Genomic DNA, 23,168 nt, shown 5'->3' on the forward strand with positions numbered 1-23,168 from the left:
ATTGCTGCAGACTTAATGACCTTTGCGATGGCGGTTAGTTATCGACGATCGCAACCGTTGAAGCATTTTTCCGCCCATTCATATTCGCCCCATCATGGCCCCCTTTACACCACCCACAATGGCCGCCCATCCTTATGCTCCTGTGACGGCTGGTGGTGAGTAGCGGAACTAATGATGTGGCTGCGTTCTTCACAGTGGGAGTTGGGTGGTGTCCAGTTTTGAATAATTTAATGCTTTCTTGGTATTGGTTTTTTTTAACAAAACGACACACAAAATCACGATAGTCTCACAAATCTTGGACACTTCAACACACCACTGGTTACAACCATTTGCCAGAATGGATCATTACCCAGAAAAAGATATTACTTCATTACTTCTTTTTTGTATAGCAATACTTAGGCGTGTAAAATCCTTCGAATGTTTATGATTTTCAGCGTACGATACAAAATTATACGGAAAATAATTGTTTCGTAAAATTATTAACTGTTTGTTTGAAAAACATGTTTTAAACTTATTAAGGTATTATAGACTAAGGGGGCAGCGAGCTGTAGGGGTCAACGTGAAATCATTCAGCAAGACCTAGCTCACGGACATGGGTTCAAATCCCACCGGCCGAGAATTGTTTTGAATTGGAAAATTTCTTGATTTCCCGGGGCATAGAGTTTATTTGTATCTGAAATACAATATACACATTCAAATATGGTCAATTGGCAATGAAATCTCTCAGTTGATTACTGTGGAAGTGTTCGTAATAAAAATAAGCTGAGAACTAGTCTCTGTCCCAGGGACGTTACGTTAAATAAGAAGAAGATATTATAGACTTCCGGGGTTTTATTGTTTCTAAGAAAAAATAAAACTATTTTTTTTAACGATTAGTCCAGACATTTTATTAGCAACTGTATTTTCAACATTCTATTAATGATTTTCTTTTCATTGAATATTAAGCTGTTCTTCAGGGTTAACTAATACAAGGACTTTTATGCTTCATAGGAGATTTGCCCTTCTTAAGATTATTGGTTGTTCTTCATAATTATACTGAAAAGGGATTCGCTGCCTGCAGCTAACAGAAGTAATGCAAAAAGAACGTGGTTCAAATTCTTTTTAAGAATAACAAAGTTTAACGTTCTTTTCAAGGATTGAAAAATGTATACAAATATTTGAACGAAAGAACGTTGGACTGAGCCATTAGAGTTATACTGTTAAAATAATTATTGGCTCTAAACTGATCATATTTCAAACATAATTTTTCCTGCTTTCAATAAAAGGCTGTTCTTTTTATTTGTTTTGCAATATTTCGCAAAGATACACTATTCAGATACCGTTTTGACGCATATTCCGAAGACTTAAAACCAATAGTGATTTCAAATGCATCTGATAGGCATAAATTTGCTGATATTTGTGGAAATTTTAATTTATCCGCAAAGCCTAACTATTAGCTGTTGGGTGTGCCGATAAAATTGTTTATTTAAACTAGTTTAGTATTGTATTTACGTAAAAGTATGGAACAACATTTTGATTCAAATGCCGAACACTGTGTTCATTCTGTCTCATATTCCGAACACCTTGATTCAAATTCCGAACAGCACAAACAAATCGAATTCAAATGAATATTTTCGCAAATAAAATTATCCGAGCTAGTTTTTCTGGTCTCGAACTAGAAAATCATCACTACTCCCGAGGTATAAAATAGATTTGAAGACGTTAAAATTGAATTGCAATCGACTGCCATTTCCTTGTAACTTGATGACATATTCCAGCGAAACATTTTAACCAAATCGCCGTACAAAAACCAAGTGTTTGGAATATTAGTCTGTGTGTGTGTGATCCATCTAACCCCCACTGTCCGGCAGTGGTATTATGGAAAAAAGTTTTCAGCAAAACTGCTTTGGTACTGCATTTTTGCAAAAAGCTTCAGTCCGGGAGTTAGAAGGTGAGAGCTCTATTGCAGATCCGGTGACCCATTTCAGAATGGCTGGAGAGACACGTCCATTCAGAAGTAACTTTCACTAACAACAAGCCCCGCATATATACATTACCGTTATCAAATGGATATTGATAATGCATACACACTTCCTGTTTCAAAGATAATTACTTTGGAACTGGCGCGTATTTACTGTTCAAGTACAGATAATTATATAATCAGAACAATCTCACCAAAATTCATCCAAGGCGACGTTGTCATCAAATCAAATCAGCAACTAATTTGGTATGCATTTTCTTCTCCTTGTGACGCACATACCACTTGTTATTTCTAGACCACATTTTTTACTTCTTCTTTCACGTATTTTTCACAATTATTACAATTATTTTTTTTTTTCATTGTCGAAACCATCCGGTGGCTTGTCAGTCAAAATACAAACACAGCAATAACAACAAAATCACGTTGAAATTCATTAGCAAAGCCAATTAGAACCGGTCATAAAACATCACATTGAAGAAGTCTTTGATCGCACGAAACGCGTTGGATTTGTTTTTCACTATTAGATATCGAGGTTTTTCAATATTAACATCCGAACTACAATCCGGATGGCGTAGCACCAGCCAAATCATCGGCAAAATCGCGAAAAACTAGAGCACGAAAAAAGTGTCAAGTGTTTGGAATATTAGTCTGTTCGGAATTTGAGACAAAACGGTACATATCCATTCGACTAAACTAGTTCGTGTCAAATATCTAAGGAAATTTTTTTGGGTCAACTATTTAGCAAAAAAAGGTTATGATATAAATCTTACTTGGCGCAACACTCACGACTACGAGAGGTGTACTGCAGAAGTGAGTTAAATATCAATCAATTTTTCGTTGTAGCTGTCCAATCTTTTTGATATAAATAATCTGATAATTGGCTACATAATCTTTCATGCTATAAGTACAAATAATATTAGTATATTCACGATACCAAAATGACAAGTACCGTAAAATCGGGTGTATTTGATCAGAAGGGTGAAATTGATCATTGTATCGCACGATATTATTTATTCCTAATGGAGCACAAATATCAATGTGACCTGCAGTAAATGAACGTTGTTTGTCGTAACTATTGTCGAATTATGTGTTGTGAAGTTTTTTGCGTTAAAGAATGTTTATTACTATGAAAATAATGTAAAATTTCAAAATCATGTACGGTGCAGTGTTGACAAACATCCTTGAACTTCTTGTTCTAAACAAGGATTTGAACATGGTATAAACCTGAAGGTTTGTGAGGATGCTTAAGATATATCCCCAAACCAGATTTCATCACCAAAACTCGTATCAATTAGCTTATATGGTTGAAATAATTGAATTTCTGTTAGATATCATTGAATTCCTTAGGAAATTGCCTACGTTTAGGCGTTTTCCGCGTAATTCTTGAAATTTAACTATTAATTATTTATATAAATATTGCATTGTTAAGAATTTGACAAGCATATTTGGATTCAGGGAGCTCAAATTTATCATGTAGAATTGTTTTGAAAACTAACAATAATGGCATTGACAAGTGATCAATTTCACCCCGAAATGAGATCCCCTGATTTTTTATTTTAGAGATATTTGTTAACACTAAAATGACATTTGTTAGAAAATTTCGCTACATAAGTCGATGAGGCTCATCTTCGTACTTGTTTTCCTGCATTTAGTTGTTTGGCATTGTTAACATTATAGAAAACAGACTAGAAAAACCGTGAAAAATGATCAATTTCACCCGAAATTACGGTATCGATAAATTCGGTAGCCTTTAATTTTCCATAAATTTGTTGATCAATTGATATCAAGGTTGAAAATGAATTACAAAAAATGATTCTGGGGAATGGATTTCTGGCAAATGGTCCATTCTGAGGAATGGCTTTCTGGCGAATGGTACATTCTGGGGAATGGTTATCTGGCAAAAAACATTTTGGCGAATTGATTCTGGCAAATGTCATATAATTTAGAAAAACAAGAAAAAAAACTTCGAGCTGTTTAGTGGAACATTTATAAATAAATGAAAACCCGAATTAGATATTATTCCATTTAATTGCACGAGAATTTTATCCTTTGGCAGCTACGCGTATTTCGACCTCAACTGTAAGGCTTCAGTGGTGTTTTGTACTAAGCTCGTACAAACAAAATTTTGATTGAGTAGGTATTTTGTATTGTATAAGTACCGTAATCCGGGGTATCATTGATGAGCGGGGTAACATTGATCGGAATGACTCATCTCGAAAAAAGTTCGTATCATTATTTAATGATGGAACATTTCCAAATCACGAATGTTGCTTCTCTTTCTTATATTCATAAGCTAATGTAAGTGAGGATTTTTGCGAAAATTGCGTTTACATTATGTTCAAATTTGTTAACTTTTCGAAACAATGATTTCAATGGGTAAGGATGACACTACCGAAGATTTATGTCTCACATAAGTTCTGCAAATGATATGAGCAAGGAAAATGCGGTTCTTACTAAAAATGGCATCGCCGAAAACGATTCCGTTGTCAAAACATTCATAAGTATGCTCAATCAGGCTACATTAACGAATTATTGTAAGGAATATAGAATTCCCTTAAGAAATTGCCTACCTTTAGACGTATTCCGTGGTTCGAAGTGTTTTTAATTTTAAACTCAAAAAGTAAATGACTTGTAAGCGCTTGGCCTTCAAATTCGGCTTCGGGGGCATGATTTATGTAAGTAACGATATGTTCAATATTTTCGAACGTTGTTTACATAGGTGATTAATGTTATCCCATATCAGCTAAATCAAAAAACCATTTCAAACATTTTTTTAAACATGCTTAAATCTTTCAAAAAACAAAATGCAGTAAGGTACCGTGGGGTAAGTGGATACAGAAAAATCAATAGTTAACTCCATTGTTATGTACAGTTAACGTGAATAATGTAATTCAAACTTTTTTTCTGTGGATAACAAATGAGGGACTATTATACTTAAAATCGTCATTTATTCCGATTTTTCTGATTGTTATGTATTGAGTATGAGGGACTTAAAAATTTGGGCCAAATGATCCTTTTGTAGTACCAGTTTTGCAATAGTATCAGTGTGGGCGTGAGAATATAACCTAAAACGAAGCAATGGTGCGAAAACAATCAACATATTCAAGTATTTAGGCTTAATATTGACGAATGATCCACTTACCCCACTGATACACTTCCCCCACTGTACCTTATATAGTCACGAGCATGAGTGGCAGTACTTGTTTAGAAAATATAAAATTTGCAATAATTGCATTTTCAAACGAAAAATGATCAATGTTTCCCGGAATTACGGTAATAAGTTTGTTATTAGTTTCTTTCTAATTATCACAAAGGTAAGACAGTCAAAACAGAATGTGGATCAGTCTTTTTAGTACGAGATTGACTAGATGCTAATTACGCTTACTAGTAGTGGAGCTTAGTTTTCCGTCGTAAATGAGAATCATAACCCTATCAAAGGTCATAAAACTACAAGTTGTGGACAATAAATGAGTCAAAAAAAAACCAAAAACGTGTGAAAGAGGAAATATTAGTAGTAATAGCGTCACTCAATTCATGCATATATCTACAAGCACAGTAGCAAACGCTTATCAGAAAGCAAATGTAAGCTTCGGAGTGGCGAGAATTTCAGCTTGCTTCATACACGAAGTCGTTTTACGTTCAAAAACATAATAAACCTTACCAAATATTTGATCAGTGTCTGATAACTACAGTCACCACGAAAATCACCCAAACGAAATAGGAACCATCGATCCGCTTTCATTCAGATTGACACGGTGTCAAGATAACGAGGAATAGCTACCGAATACAGTGTGAAAAATTGAAACACTGCTTACTTCTATAATGATGTGAAAGAACGTACTTTGATCTTTTCATCGCAGATCTGGTGGCCAGTTACTGTATCTGCATACAATTAATAATTTTAATGTTATCAGTCGTTGTCTTTGAACTCCCAACATCTAAAGCATCAGTTAAGTTATCACATCCACAAATGGTTATAGCATGCAAATATCTATACGTATAACAAGGGTGGCCACCGAACCTGGAAAAACGTGAAACGCTGAATAAATCAGGTACCTATTTGAATCCAACAGAGAAAAGACGGAAGACCCGGGTATTTTGAAATAAAGTGTGATATGTAATATCAGTTTTTTTTATCGAAATCATCAAATATATTTGTTTTAGAGATAGTCATAAAAAAGTATTGCTGTTTGGATTTGAAGTGCAAATCTTGACTAAATTAAACAATCAAGTGATACCTAGCAACACTTGTAGATGAGTCACTGCCAACCTAGCAAGAAAAATCTAACTTTGCCACCAAATTTCTTGAAATTTTTAAAATTTATATCCCTTTTATCAGTCTTTCTCCGACATTTGGTAGCTGAATTGGAAAATTATCTCAAATTATATTTAGGCAAATTTCGAGCCCAATATCTTTGAGAAAACCACCCATGACAAAGAGAACAAAGGTTTCAAAAATACAATAAGCTACCCTAGTTGCTATGCACTTAAATTCACAAGAATAGTTTTTTTTCTATGATCAGTAATATCCAAAAATTAAATTTTTGGATTACTTTTTATGTCTGATATTTTTTTGACTAAATGTTTCAATAAGGCCACCCAAATGTTTTGGTTAGGTTACGCAATAGTATTACCATTGAACATACTGAATCGACAATTTAATAGTCCCAATAATGCTCCATTTTTTTTAATGTGTATAAGTTGAATAAACAGAAAAAATCGCAGATTGAAGAGTGAAATGTTCTTTAATGTACCCTAGTTGCTACCCTAGTTGCTATGCACTTAAATTCACAAGAATAGTTTTTTTTTCTATGGTCAGTAATATCCAAAAATTAAATTTTTGGATTACTTTTTATGTCTGATATTTTTTTGACTAAATGTTTCAATAAGGCCACCCAAATGTTTTGGTTAGGTTACGCAATAGTATTACCATTGAACATACTGAATCGACAATTTAATAGTCCCAATAATGCTCCATTTTTTTTAATGTGTATAAGTTGAATAAACAGAAAAAATCGCAGATTGAAGAGTGGTATGTTCTTTAATGTTTGGATAATTTGTTTTTGTATAGTGTTTACACAATTATATAAAACCATAAACTCCATGACTGAATCTGTCAAACCATATTCAAATTCAGCATCAGAAGCGCCGTGCAATTTATGTGTAATTTATTTCATCCTCCAATTTTCCAGACTTTAGGAATACTTACAAACAATCTTATGTAAAAATGTGGGTTCATACAAACGAACAAACAAATAATATGGAATTATTATTGTACATATCTCTATAACAACACGTTTTTTTTCTATGATTCTCTATGACCCTTAAGAAACACAATGACAGGGTAATTTTGATAGTTTTTTTTTTTTTGGGAGAATTATTTCTGTATTCCGTATTGAAGAATTTTAATATGAATTTGCTTTCCAAACGAGTACTGGTATATTAGTTATCGATTGCAGTTGATGGATTTCATTAATTTTGAAGGCACCTTTATTTTCTTATAACCTTAAGTCGATTTTAGGCTTTGGGGTAAGGGTTGTATGACATTTGCCAGAAAACCATTTGCCAGAAAGCCGTTTGCCAGAATCAATTTGCCAGAATGGATCATTTGCCAGAAAACCATTTGCCAGAATGGACCATTCCCCAGAAAGTCATTCCCCAGAAAGACCATTTCCCAGAAAAAATATTACTACATTACTTTGCTTTGTGTAGCAATATTTAGGTGTGTAAAATCTTTCGAATCATTATGATTGTCAGCGTACGATACATAATTATATGAAAAATAATTGTGACGTAAGTTTTTAAGCTTTTTGTTTGATAAAATGTTTTAAACTAATAATGATATCATAAACTTATTATATAGATAGCTGTAGGGGTAAACATGCAGCTATTCAGCAAGCTGACGGACGTGAGTTCGAATTCCACCGGGCGAGGATTTTATTGGATTGAAAATTGTCTCGATTTCTCAGGGCATAGAGCATATTCATATCGGCAATACGCTATACACATGCAAAAATGATCAATTGGCAATAAAAGTTCTCAGTTAATGACTGTGGAGGTGCTCGTAAGAACACAAAGCTGAGATTTGGCTCTGTCCCAGTTGGGTCGTAACACTAGATAAGAAGAAGAAGGTGTAATAGATTTCCGAGGTTTTCATAGTTTCTGAGAAAAGACTGTTTTTTTTTATGTTAAAATAGTCATCAATTTGATACAAGCTATTAGGGGTCGTCCATTAACCATGTGATCATTTATGGGAGGATGGAAGGGGGCCTGGCCAATGACCACGATACAAACAATTCTTTTTAAATTTTTGTATGGACAAAAGACCCCGTGAAGGTAAAAAATCCGAAAGAATTGACCACGTTGTTAATGGACAACCCCTTATAGGCAACTGTATTTTCAACATTCTATTAATGATTTTCCCTTCTTTGAAGATTAGGCTGTTCTTTAGGGCTAACTAATTCAAGGACTTATATGCTTCATAGGAGATTTACCCTTCTTTATATTATTGGCTAGTCTTTTTGATTGTACTGCGTGTTTCTGCCTGCAGTTAACAGAAGGAATGGAAGTAATGTAAACAAGGTTATGTCATCTCAATTTTACAGCTAAAAAAATCAATATAGGACTGCTGTCAATAAAAATGTGTGTAAAAAGGATTTAAGTAAAAAAAAATGCAAATATCGGGAAATGGACAATCAATATATGTCCTCAAATAAAAAAAAACTAAATTGGAAGTGATTCAATAATGGAATATGTACCATGACCTTCATCTAATTTCTCATTGAAGATTTCTGTATTTTCAACATTCTATTAATGATTTTCCCTTCTTTGAAGATTAGGCTGTTCTTTAGGGCTAACTAATTCAAGGACTTATATGCTTCATAGGAGATTTACCCTTCTTTATATTATTGGCTAGTCTTTTTAATTGTACTGCGTGTTTCTGCCTGCAGTTAACAGAAGGAATGGAAGTAATGTAAACAAGGTTATGTCATCTCAATTTTACAGCTAAAAAAATCAATATAGGACTGCTGTCAATAAAAATGTGTGTAAAAAGGATTTAAGTAAAAAAAAAATGCAAATATCGGGAAATGGACAATCAATATATGTCCTCAAATAAAAAAAAAACTAAATTGGAAGTGATTCAATAATGGAAAATGTACCATGACCTTCATCTAATTTCTCATTGAAGATTACTCGAGTGATTCCGAAAACATTAATCTTCATAACCGACTTGTTTCGTAGAGCAAGCGACAGAATATGAGAAACCAATATATGTGTGTTTTTTTGGTTTCCACCATTAATCATGGCCACGTAGCAGTCCTGCTAAGAATTTCAAAATATCTCCGGTTCCAGATAGCTAAAACTAGCAATCAGGGTAAACACTGAAGATTGAAGAGTTTTCCAGCAGCCTGTCGCAAATGTTGTAAAACTACTTGAAAACAATAAATAATGCGGTTCAAATTGTTGTTAAGAGTAAAACAATTTAACGTTCTTTTCAAGGACTGAATAATGTATTTAAATATATGACCGAAAGAACATTGGGTAGTCATTTGAGTTATATTGTTCCAATGATTATTGGCGCTAAACTGATCATATTTCAAACATAATTTTCCCTTCTTTCACTCAAAGGCTGTTCTTTTTAGTTGTTTTGCAATTTTTTTCCGCAAAGATACACTATTCATATTTTTGAAATTATTCAACTAAACTAATTCGTGTCAAACGTTTCAGCTTTTTTGTTCTCAGACCAGCTATGTAAGTAGTGAAAATTGCATAAAATTGTATGCGAAGGATTTTAACAACATAGACTAAGTAACACGGATCGATCAGTAGCGTTGTTCTATACTTGTTATAATATTACAAAGATATAAACATTATTTGGAGCAATATTTACGATGCGAGTGAAGTACTGTAGAAGTGACGCTAAATTTTAATTAATTTTGCCCTGCAGCTGTGCAGTGCTTGTAGTCCAATCCTCTTGATGTAAATAATGTGAAAGTTGACTACACAGTGTTTCATGCTATAAGTGCAAATAATATGAGTATATTCAAGATACAAAAATGACAAATATCGAAAATTTCGGTAGGCTTGAGGTGAAGATGCATCGAAGCCAAACCTCAAATTTTCAAGAGCATAAACCTCGAGAACCAGCCAGCGGTTTGAGCTGAAAACTTAATCGATTGGTCACATGCTGGTGGTGACCATTCGATTAAATTTTTAGCTGGAATTGCTGTTTGGGTCTCTAGATTTGCGCTCTTGAAAATTTGAGGTTTGGCTTCGATGCATCTTCACAAATATGTCGATCAATTGATATCAAGGTTGAAAACGAATTACAAAAAATGATTCTGGGGAATGGTTTTCTGGCAAATGGTCCATTCTGGGGAATGGCTTTCTGGCGAATGGTACATTCTGGGGAATGGTTTTCTGGCAAAAATCATTCTGGCAAATTGATTCTGGCAAATGGTTTTCTGCAAATGTCATACAATCGTTCGAACTGGATTGAAGAACATGGAATAAATGTCAAGCCTTAAAATGCAGAATCTATACAAAAAAATGTGGTTGACACAAACACATCAAACATATAAGACTTAAAGAATTTGTGTAGAATTATATTTTTGAATTGATATCGTTTGTTTCCCATGTTTCGACAATGAATTCAACCCAATCAATGTTTTTTTTTGGAATATAAATAATTATATTTGGAACAAAATTAAATTAATTACGTAAAGTATATGAGGCATTGCATACTTGCAGGCGTTTAATGTTATATGGAAATTTTTGACCCCGATTTAAAAATGGCCCCAATTTTTGAAAATAGTGTTCGCAATGATATTTGAGAACGAATTCAAATTCTGCTATAACTAGGGTTTCAATGCAAAGTGACAAACTTTTCAAGAATACCTTAGATAGTGATGGTTGAACAGATTGTTTGCAAGCGATTCATAAATGCTAGAATCCCATCATTTAAAATTCGAATATAAAGTCTCCAATGTTCTCGTTTTCAACATAAATAGCTCTAATATGAAGTGTCATTCTAATACTCTTCTTTGTTGCTTTCGGGTTGCTTTACTTAGTGGTTTGAAATATGTGAGTAAGCTAGTACAATATAGTTACAATATTATGCTACGTTTATTTTATTTTTTATTTTATCTCGACTAAGACAGAGCTTGTATCCTAACTTAGTGTGTTAGAGTACGTCAATAATTGTTAGGTAAGAGCTACATATTTCGAAATTACTTATTTTTCATTTATATGTTATGCGACATAATGATACTTTGGATATGAACTACCAGAACACGTACTGCGAACCACACCCAGACACACCATCGACGTTTTACTTGTTTTAATTTTTGTTGCATATAGTAGAAATAAATATTTTCTAAACTTTTTTGTATTTCTTTCATTTCCAGTTCAAAAAGCAACGCAACAAATTGTTTCTGAATACCATATAAGCCATCATGTAATTGATCCTCTGAGAGGATTAGCGGAACAAAGCTTAGGTAAGTGAAAATTGGTTCAGTATCTTTATATTTCGTAAAAATAAAATAATATTCACATTGATTTCAATCAGTGCTGTTAAATGTAAATATTTTGGAAAAAATAAAATGCTTATAGCTCCTTTCCAGGTGAAATTTAGCATCAGTAAATATTGCCAACTGATAGTAATTCGGAAAAGGTCACCGGGAAAAAACATTTTCCAATGACTTTTTCCACAGGGGAGTATGATGTTAGCAAATATTCAAATGTCAAAGTCACTTAATATTCATGACATTTAACAGCTCTGATTTCAATAGGGGTGATATAAAAATTATGTAACCATTCAATTGGACGTTTTTGATCCACTTCGATCTGGTCACGCTTTATGTATATGACCTCTAACAATTTCATAAGGATGGTCACAAGATTTGTAAACAAAAAATTACTACGTTAAGATCGAATTTTATCCAGTATCAATTGACAGTCTGTATCTTTTAGTAATGATGTGATGTGTGCGAACAAAAGATTTTCTTTGAAGACAGTATTGATGTTTCCAGTAATGATAATAGAAAAAATTATACAATTTATTAACAAAAAAAGGAATCATTTTAAGAATGTGTTCAGAAGCTCCGTCAAAAATATTTACAAGAATTCCCCAAGATTTTGCTTTGAGGGACACTTGCTGTTTTTCGATTTATTATTAGAGATTTATGTATCATAATATTGAATTTATTATCATTAGTTTTATTAGATTTCTCGCCTAAAGCTTTCTAGAGCTTTTGCAAAAATTCTTTAAGAAATTTGTATGCGTTCAAAATTTTGTTTCCAGGGTTTTGTAAAGAATAGTTAAACTAATTTTTGAATAAATTTCCATAATACATGCTGTACAAATTCGGCCATGGTTTTATTTGTCAATTGTTTGAGGCTTCTAGCTTAACTTATCAAAAATCTCTGCTGGAATACCAATTCTTTTTGATGACTTTGACCAACCTGTCATTAAGCTAATCATTATTGTGTGAAATGGGTCACATGCTTAAAAAATCAGCAAGAGTTAGGCCGTCGAATGCCTAGTTTTGTCATCAATCAGAGTGGTCATTCAGCTATAATTGAACAAGAGGATTCACAAGAATTTAAAATCATGAAGATCATAATACGGGGTTTCCGGTGGCCATTCCTGTGCTCCAAAAGGACAAGTATAACCATCTATTTATCCTTTAAGCAAAAGACATACAAGCATAAAAATTATAAACGATGCCATTCATTTGGTTTTGGTACATAAATACGAGAAATTATATTGAATTGTCCTGTTTGACAACCTTCTGGGATTCCAGGAACCGGTTCCGTATAAGCCATTCTTGACCGAACTTTTTAAGGGATGTGCTCCGGTAATTTGTTCCGTATTTCAGAGAGTTTTCATGGAAAAATAACCATCAATTGAATAATACCAATGTGAATTAGATATACAAAACTACGATCCTTCTTTTCGGATGTTCCGGGTTTTCGGAACCGGGTATGAAAGTTCTCATTGTAGAGAAATTTGAAATTACAAAAAAATAACAATTTAACTTCTGCTGATCAACTGGGAACATAATCTAAGCAGGTACTTCATTATTGTTTCCATGTTTTTTAAAAGAGCAGATGAAGGTTTGTAGGTCTTAAGGTTTTGTGAGTTATACTATCCTCTTTTGACAGATTTTGGAAGGAAAACAGCTAAAAACTTTGACCATTCTTTTAGAATGATTGAGGCGCCCGAACGTAAAGGTGTGTCGCTTTAGAGATAAAAATGCTACAAAATTTTACTGTTTCTACACCTTCCAACGGTATTTTTAAGATAATTTTTCTATCCCATAGAAAAAAAAAACAGAATTCGTGAAATGAATGCCGATTTTTTTTGGTTCCTTTATAATCTGTATATAATAAAAAATTGCTGATTGAAACGTTTTCAGCAACTTGTCTTTTTCTAGATTACATATTTGTCACTTACCGACTTTGCTCTCATATGAAAGCGTAACACTAGCTGAACGTCTTAAGTTAAGAGCGGATTGTCGTTGTAGTAAGGTTGGAAAAATGTAATCTTCCCAGGCAGATTTTAAAGGCTGGGAAGAACTTAATGCTCATTAAACTCTCGATGTCGTGAAACTTCCTGAAAGGCATTTATCGACCAAATATGTCTTGTCTCGTTTAAGACCTGTTCTTCATCCGAAACGGAGTTTGATCCTAGGAAATTCATTCTCATCATTACTTTGAATGTTTCAGAACAATCAACAGTAAAACTGCCGTCTTTTTAAGGTTATTTGGACTATTTGAATATTTTGAAAGGACTTTGTGAAGCCATGCAGCTACGGTTCTAGAAAATGCCGGGAATTCCTGAAATATCAATGTAAACATTATCAGCACATACACATTTCTAGGTGTTACAGTCATGACTGTATAAGGGCTACATTCATTATAAGTTGTACAAAATTTCAGCCTCAAATAAGCACTTTTGAATTCTTAGTGATTTTTTTAAATTTTAGTTTCCTCCCATACTGCAATAAAATGCAAACTTGGTACCCCATTTACTCAATGCCTACTTTTGTCAAATGCTACAAATATGCAGTTATGGGCAGTATAGCGCAGTTGTACGGCGTGACAGCAAAAACGTCCCTTATGAGTATGTAAGTCAATGAGGTACCGTAATCCGGGGTAACATTGACCATTTTTTTTAGTTTTTCTTAAATTTTTCATTTCACAATGTTACAAGTTTCATATTTTTAAAACAAGTACTGGCACCCACCGCTCCTAACTATGTACTTTATTTTGTTTTTCGAAAGATTTAAACATGTTTAAATAAATGTTTTAAGTAATTTTTTGGTTCAGCTGATATGGGGTAACATTGATCACCCAAGTAAACAACGTTCGCTAATATCGAAAATGTCGTTACTTACTAAAATCAGGGCCCCTGAAGCCGAATATGAAGACCAAACTCTTACAAGTCATTTACTTTTTGAGTAATTTCAAAATTAAAAACACCTCGAACCGCGGAATACGCCTAAAAGTAGGCAATTTCCTCATGAAATTCTACATTCGTAATAGTAATTAGTTAATGTTGCCTAATTGAATAAACTTATGAAAGATTTGACAACGGAATCGTTTTCGGCGATGCCATTTTTAGTAAACCCGCATTTTCCTTGATCACATCGTCTGCAGAACTCATGTGAGACATGAATTTTCGGTAGTGTCAGTGAAAATGATAGAAATCATTGTTTCAAAAAGTTGACACATTTGCTCATGAACTAAACGCAATTTTGGCAAAAACCTTAATTATCATTAGCTTATGAATATACGAAAGAGAGGCACCATTCATGGTTCGAAAATGTTTCATCAATAAATCTTTATTTGAACGATTAACAAGATGAGTCATCCCGATCAATGTTACCCCGCTGATCAATGTTACCCCGGATTACGGTAACATAAAAAGTGTATCAGTCACCAAGAGGAAACTAAGTTTATATGGTTTATGGACAAAAGGTCGAAAGACAAAAAGTCAAAGTGATTTGCATGGTGGGAAAATTTTCCTTAACTTTGAAAAAAGATGTTTGTGAGTTGTACTATCCTCTTTTGACAGTTTTTGGAAGGAAAACAGCTAAAAACTTTGACCATTTTTTTAGAATGGTTAAGGCGCCCGAATATTCAAAGTAATGATGAGAATGAATTTCCTAGGATCAAACTCCGTTTCGGATGAAGAACAGGTCTTATACGAGACAAGACATATTTGGTCGATAAATGCCTTTCAGGAAGTTTCACGGCATCGAGAGTTTAATGAGCATTAAGTTCTTTCCAGCCTTTAAAATCTGCCTGGGAAGATTACATTTTTCCAACCTTACTACAACGACAATCCGCTCTTAACCGAGACGTTCAGCTAGTGTTACGCCCGAACGTGTGTCGCTTTAGAGATAAAAATGCTACAAAATTTTTACTGTTTCTACACCTTCCAATGGTACTTTTAAGATAATTTTTTTATCCCACAGAAAAAAAACAGAATTCGTGAAATGAATGCCGATTTTTTTTTTGGTTTCTTTATAATCTGTATATAATAAAAAATTGCTAATTGAAACGTTTTCAGCAACTTGTCTTTTTCTAGATTACATATTTGTCACTTACCGACTTTGCTCTCATATGAAAGCGTAACACTAGCTGAACGTCTCGGTTAAGAGCGGATTGTCGTTGTAGTAAGGTTGGAAAAATGTAATCTTCCCAGGCAGATTTTAAAGGCTGGGAAGAACTTAATGCTCATTAAACTCTCGATGTCGTGGAACTTCCTGAAAGGCATTTATCGACCAAATATGTCTTGTCTCGTTTAAGGCCTGCTCTTCATCCGAAACGGAGTTTGATCCTAGGAAATTCATTCTCATCATTACTTTGAATGTTTCAGAACAATCAACAGTAAAACTGCCGTCTTTTTAAGGTTATTTGGACTATTTGAATGATATTTTGAAAGGACTTTGTGAAGCCATGCAGCTACGGTTCTAGAAAATGCCGGGAATTCCTGAAATATCAATGTAAACATTATCAGCACATACACATTTCTAGGTGTTACAGTCATGATTGTATAAGGGCTACATTCATTATAAGTTGTACAAAATTTCAGCCTCAAATAAGCACTTTTGAATTCTTAGTGATTTTTTTAAATTTTAGTTTCCTCCCATACTGCAATAAAATGCAAACATGGTATCTCATTTACTCAATGCCTACTTTTGTCAAATGCTACAAATATGCAGTTATGGGCAGTATAGCGCAGTTGTATGGCGTGACAGCAAAAACGTCCCTTATGAGTATGTAAGTCAATGAGAGGTAACATATAAAGTGTATCAGTCACCAAGAGGAAACTAAGTTTATATGGTTTATGGACAAAAGGTCGAAAGACAAAAAGTCAAAGTGATTTGCATGGTGGGAAAATTTTCCTTTACTTTGAAAAAAGATTTTCGACATTTTGTCCTTTTTTTTTTGTTCTTCGACCTTTTGTCCTTTCAAACTTTTGTCTTTCGACCTTTTGTCATAGATTCGTTTATATACCTACCTACTTTAAAATGAAGCTGCTTTAAATGCCATCCAAGCTGCTTTGCTTGGAAGCATATAGGGTGAACAGGTATAATACGCATCTTATATCATTTTTTTGCGAATATTTAAGATATGTAATCATATTTACGTGTTAAAGAAGCCTCAATCCCTTGAAAATGAAGTAGGCGTGTTGCCCGGTTGGGGCGCATTATACCTATTTACCCTATTTGAACTGTTGATTACTTGGGTGCATCTATAACTGACATGCTATTTTTAGCGATATTTTAAAACACAAGGGTACCATGATAAGGGTGGTAGGTTATTTAGCATAGAGTCGTTCGGCATACAGCCGTTTGGCATAAAGTCGTTTGGTATAATGGTCATTTGGCATAACTTCGTTTGGCATAATGATCATTTGGCATGAAATGGTGTAGCATAATTATGGGTTGGCATAATAGTCGTTTGGCATAATGAGTCTGAAACCAAGGATTTCTTAAGATGCCATTAATTTTTACATATTTACTGAATCTTTCTGACGACATCACACTTTAACTCCAAAATGTCAATTGATACAAAATGAAACTTTATACTACAATCATATGCTCTTGAATAAACTAAAGCATATTAGGAAAGTTATTGCTGATGTTAATATATTAGTTGTCCAGAAATTACTCTTCTTTCAATACTACAATTATATGCTCTTAAATAAACTAAAGCATATTAGGAAAGTTATTGCTGATGTTAATTTATTAGTTGTTCAGAAATTATTCTTCTTTCGAAAATTTAGTCTTCTTTTGAGTTGCGCTATTGGAATAAATTTTTGCACTGTAGATTTTGATGTATTTACCACAACATTTTAAACGAAAAATAATCTGTTCCATATATGTTTGGCTATGTTTGCATTATGCTGCAATAATAAATCTTTGGATTAGAGCTTTCAATATTTAGCAAATAAATTTTACCTTCTTCTATCAAATAATTTTCATCAAGTGTTACGTCCCAACTGGGCTTAATCGCACCGGAATGATCTGCGAACTTTCTTTGCCAATTCACTTTTTCAAATATGTACATATATCACAACAAGCTTAAAGATATTCTATGTTCTGGGATGTAGATAAAATTATTATCCCGAAACGATCTTCCACCCGACCCGTCACGAGTTTTATTTAGTCAACTCTCTAATGTCACAACCATTTTTGACATTCATAGCTTTGCAAAGCTCTGAACAAACACCACGTTTGTGGAGTACCTACCAATAATTTGCTATGGGCTCGTTGGTGTTAATCTCGGTAAAAGCTTCAAAAATGCCGATATTCATTCTAAATCACTCATTATGCCAAACTACCATTATGCCAGACGTCTCCATGCCAAATGACTTTATGCCAAACGACTTTATGCCAAACGGTGTTACTTACTTTACTTTTGCTCGCTCTACGTCCTTCAAGGCATGACCTGCGCCACAATGTTACGCCAACTAACTCGGTCCATGGCGGCTCCAATTTCTCGATCGCCCCATACTTCCAAGATCCTGCTCCACTTGGTCTAACCACCTAGTTCGTTGCGCTCCCCTTCGTCTTGTACCGGCCGGATTTGAGGTGAACACCATTTTTGCGGGATTGTTGTCCGGCATTCTCACAACGTGTCCCGTCCATCGTATCCTTCCAGCTTTAGCGACTTTCTGGATACTGGGTTCACCGTAGAGTTGCGCAAGCTCGTAGTTCATTCTTCTCCTCCATACGCCGTTCTCACATACTCCGCCGAAGATCGTCCTAAGCACACGTCGTTCAAAAACTCCTAGCGCTTGCAGGTCTTCTTGGAGCATTGTCCACGTCTCATGCCCGTAGAGGACTACCGGTCTTATCAGCGTCTTGTACATGGTACACTTAGTACGGAAGTGAAGTTTACCAGACCGCAAGGTCTTGTGGAGTTCGTAGTTAGCACGACTTCCGGCAATGATACGTCTTCGAATTTCTCTGCTGCAGTTGTTATCCGACGTTATCAATGATCCGAGGTAGACAAATTCATCCACCACCTCGAACTCATCCCCGTCGATCATCACGCGTCTGCCAATGCGAGCTCTATCGCGCTCGGTTCCTCCAGCCAGCAATCCAACCCGATCTGCTTCACGTTTCAGCCTGGTATACCTGGAACGTTGCCAAACGGTGTACAATCCATGATAAGATTTGGTAGAAAATTATGTTATGTAATTAATTTCTGTTTTTTTTTCATGCACATTTTACAAATTGGACCATTTTGTTATAATTTCAGCAACACCTGTGGGCCCACACCAACCATCCTTCCTAATAAGTGGCACCAGTACGGGACGCACAAATTTCACCAATAAACAGCTAACAGAACTGGAGAAGGAATTCCATTTCAACAAATACTTAACTAGAGCTAGGAGAATTGAAATCGCTAATTCATTACACCTTAACGAAACACAGGTAAATCTAACCTCCAGTAACATATTTTATTCATTTTTTACGAATGTAATAACGATTCATCATGTACATACAGTTGTATTCAGAATAAAAGTAGTGAAATCCGATTTTTGAAACGCTTTAACTTTGTGCTCGTATGAGTAAGTACATAATTGCAGGCCATCGACATGGGTAGAGACAACATTTACTATCGTGGTAGAAGGCCCGATCTAGAGCCCGATTAGCTTATCAGCAGGCTTGACAGAAACTCCTCGGGGATGCAAAAATGAGGCGATTTCGAGGTTTTTGTGAGGAGTAAAAATTGAACACAAAATTTACGACACGAACCCTCAAACTATTCGAGTGAGAGTGCATTGAAATGCGAGAATTTATATCTGGTACTCTTTCTCTCTTGCTTCTATGCACAATGTGCATTGCACATTTAAAGAACTTTTGAGAAACAGGCAACACGGAGTTGTGATGGCACTCTTTTTTGATGAAATTTTCCTCCGTCGTGTTTTGTGTCGCGTCTTTCTCGCTCATTTTTCGTTGCCTCTTTGCTTGGTATTTTTTGCACCCTCACAAAGAGGCAAAGACAGCACTCTGCTCTAGAGAATGCTACCGAACTCTGGAGGTGAAGCGCTATCTAATGGTACTTTATTTAATTCGGAATTTAACCGCTAGATGGTTCTAGTGGGCATGGAATTTTAACTTTTGTTTTGCAGATTTTTCAGGATCCTGACCATTTAGAAGGATGTCGTCTTCGGCAAAGTTGTTTAGTAAGTTAAGGACTATCATTTTTCGAGCTAGTTGATTCAAAATTTTGCCACTAGGCGGCGCTAGTGAGCATGGAACTTTTGTTTGCAGATATCTCAGGAGCCTGACCACTTAGAAAGATGGTGTCTTCGGCAAAGTAGTTTGGTAGCTCAAGGGCTATCATTATTTGAGCCAAGAAATACGATATTGTTCCATCAGGTAGCGCTAGTGAGCATGAAATTTTTGTTTTGCGGATACTGCAGGATCTTGACTTTTTAGACAGGCATCTTTGGCAAAGTTGTTCAGAAGCACAGGGACTATCATTATATTAATAAATCTCTAACTTTAAGGATTAAACAAAGAAAGAATTTGAGCTACTGAACAACTCTGCTGAAGACACCATCTTTCTAAGTGATCAGGCTCCTGAGATATTTGCGAAATAAATGTTTTATGCTCACTAGCGCCACCTAGTGGCAACATTTTGAATCAACTAGCTCAAACAATGATAGTCCTTGAGTTACCGAACAACTTTGCCGAAGACGCCATCTTTCTAAGTGGTCAGGATCATGAGATCTGGAAACAAAAGCTTAATGCTCACTAGCGCCGCCTAGTGGCAAAATCCGAATTTCTTGTCTATAATAATGATATCCCATAAGCTACTGATCAATTTTGCCGAAGACGTTATCTATCTCAAGTGGTCAGGCTCCTGATATATTCGCAAAACCAAGGGTGTTGTACAAAGTACAACGCGCGACTACTCGCGTTACAAAAATTCGCGCGACGACCGAAAGGTTAAATTATTTTTTCTTTCATGTTTCAAGTTGAGTTTCTATGTTACATACAAAGGTATCGACCGTGATAATTTTATTTTGAATTTGTTGTGTTTCTATGTAAAACGGCCCACTTTAGTCAAATTGGCGCTACGGCCAAAATATGTGCTTCTACCCTATTGAAAATAATAATTTTATTTCAAATAATAATACTTTCATATCAAATAATAGTAATTTAATTCAATTATTCATACATTTTGTGTGCATTTTATATGATAATTGACTTTCATTTTCACTACCATTATTCTGAAAACAACTGTATGTATATTTAAAGGTTTGTAAAATTGACTACACACTACAGAATGATAACTAATTCCTGCCAGGTAAAGAGAATGATTATAGAAAAACAAAAGATGTATTAATTTCAATTTGCATTGCAATCTCATTTTACGCATCTCTAAGACATTTCTTGGTAAAGTTCAGATTGAATCTTTCTTCATTTGCCTTAATATTACGTTATTTATACATTTGCCTTAATATTGCGTCAGTTATACAGCTGATACGTGACAATTGACACCCTCTCAGATTTCATTGAAATATTCTTTTCTTGATGTTTAGATCTTGACTAAATAAGCTATTTTACATAGGAAGAGATCCCCCAGTACCGGACACCTAAGTCACTTAATTCATTATTCCAAAACTATTCATTTTATGCGGTATTGGTGTCCATTCATGATAAATATTATCATTTTTGTAGCGAACAAAAATGAATTTGAAAATATAAATATAAATTTTGACGTAGGATGTTGATGATGAATTTTAATACCAAAATGACCAATCTTAAAAGGTGGCACCAAATACCGGACACGACCTGGAAATGCCTCGAGTTATGAAAATTTGTACATCATTGAATGTTTTTACTCTAGGCATAGTATTTTATTGCCAATTCAATGCATTTCCAACATTCACAAGAGTAATTTGAGTTTTACTAAATCTGCAAGTCGTCCATCAAAAAAACCTCTTCCATATATGATGAAAAACAACACATATTACGTGATGTTGTGAATTTTCATTCTACTTATTTTTCTTGCATCTTTGATATCATGATCGATAAAATATATGAAAAATGAATGTATTTAGAGACACTGGCGCAAAAAATACAAAGAAATCATGTAACAAACCAAGCTGTCCGAAACTGGGGAACAGGAGGTGCTAGTCCAAAATTGTAGTTTGACCATGTTTATACGAAATACAATAATTACTTTCAAATTATGATGATTTTTATTGTGCTTGCAGAATCCAAATTATTTCTTCAATATTCAAAATCATTATGAAATAAGTTCAAATTTAAGGAAATGCTTTTCATCGGTTTTCAAACATCTCCAAAAAAGAGTGCATATTTCAAGGATGTGTTATTCTATGCAATCATTACTCTTTATAAAAGCTCTCTTTTCTTCTAATACACCATTTTGACTGGACTATGATTTCTCTATTTTTTGACGGTGTCCGGTATTGGGTGCTATCAGGTACTGGGGGATCTCCCACTACTTAGTTTCTCCAAATTTCATCTGAATTAACATTTAGAAATAGCCAAACTTTTTCATTTCATTCTTTTTTTTTCAAAATAATGTAATCGAATAACGACAATTCCTACAACAAAAGTGTTTCATGGATTACTTGTTGTTAACGGACTAATTTTTTAATAAATATACGAAAAGACATCTCATTTGTGACCCACATCGTAAAAAAAAGTTCAAAAAGTTTTATTTTCGATTTTTCAGCTAGCAGGATTCATTTAAATTATTGAATATATTTTTAAAAGAAAGTAAAATTTAACATACTGTACGTTCATTCACCACTTGTCTGACAAATCTATCCTTTTCCTTTCAGGTAAAAATATGGTTTCAAAATCGACGAATGAAGCAGAAAAAAAGAATTAAAGAAGGATTAGTGCCTCATGAGACTCAATGTTCCTCTCCGAAACACGTTACAAGTGCTTCGATGGATGGAAACAGTATGAAATCTACCGGTGATAGCAATGACAACAGTCGGGAATCGTCAACTCTTTAGCTCAATCCACATTGAAAGGTTTTGAGGTGAAGGAATGCAAGTTTCTAAAATCGAATTGCAAGAAAACAGGCTTGAATGTAAGACATTTTTCATTTAAAAGTAATTGTAAGAAAAGTTAGGACAATATTTGTTTTGTTTATTTTTTTTCCTTGTTCAATCGACAAACAGAATAACTAATATAGCAGGCAAAAGTTAGATTTATTTGACACACATGGCTTATCCATAATTTACCCCCTTGTTTCTTTACTGAACATGGTACAGTATCTACAAATCAATATTCTAGGTAGAGACACATTTGTATTGAAAGAAGTTCTATCCTTGATAGAGATATTCTGTTACATTTTGTTCTAAAAATACGCTACAGTGTCTTCAGCCAGAGTTCACTCCGATCGAACAAGCACTGATACTGGAGCAACAGAAAACTGTGAAGATTGTGTGTTAAACAATAAGTTTTCCCCTACTGAAACAAAATCGAGTCTCCTACCCGTGGGACCCACAACACTGGAATATTCAAAGAAAATTGAAGACCTTCGATATGTTTGACATTTTTCAAGGGTCCCAAAGAGCCGAAACGTAAGGATTCTAAACACACCGCTATTCAGAAAATCCAAGCTGAGGATCGTGTATTCGATCTTTTCAGGTTGGAAATTTTCTCGACTTCTTAGAGCATAGAGTATC

The 23,168-nt window shown here is 34.4% G+C and overlaps 1 protein-coding gene across 2 annotated transcripts in view; it reads left to right on the forward strand.

Moving 5' to 3' along the window:
• Window positions 1–22,696, forward strand: part of LOC5566105 (homeobox protein Hox-A1) — a 39,963-nt gene extending 17,267 nt beyond the window's left edge. For both annotated transcript variants that reach the window (XM_001650461.2, XM_021839628.1), the window contains 3 exons: window positions 11,368–11,457; window positions 18,743–18,918; window positions 22,311–22,696. In XM_001650461.2, the coding sequence (XP_001650511.2) occupies window positions 11,368–11,457; window positions 18,743–18,918; window positions 22,311–22,490 (446 nt within the window). In that variant the 3' untranslated portion in view covers window positions 22,491–22,696. The remainder of the gene's footprint in view (window positions 1–11,367; window positions 11,458–18,742; window positions 18,919–22,310) is intronic.
• Window positions 22,697–23,168: the final 472 nt, after the last annotated feature.

Source organism: Aedes aegypti, chromosome 2, assembly GCF_002204515.2.
Source record: "Aedes aegypti strain LVP_AGWG chromosome 2, AaegL5.0 Primary Assembly, whole genome shotgun sequence".
Classification (NCBI taxonomy): domain Eukaryota; kingdom Metazoa; phylum Arthropoda; class Insecta; order Diptera; family Culicidae; genus Aedes; species Aedes aegypti.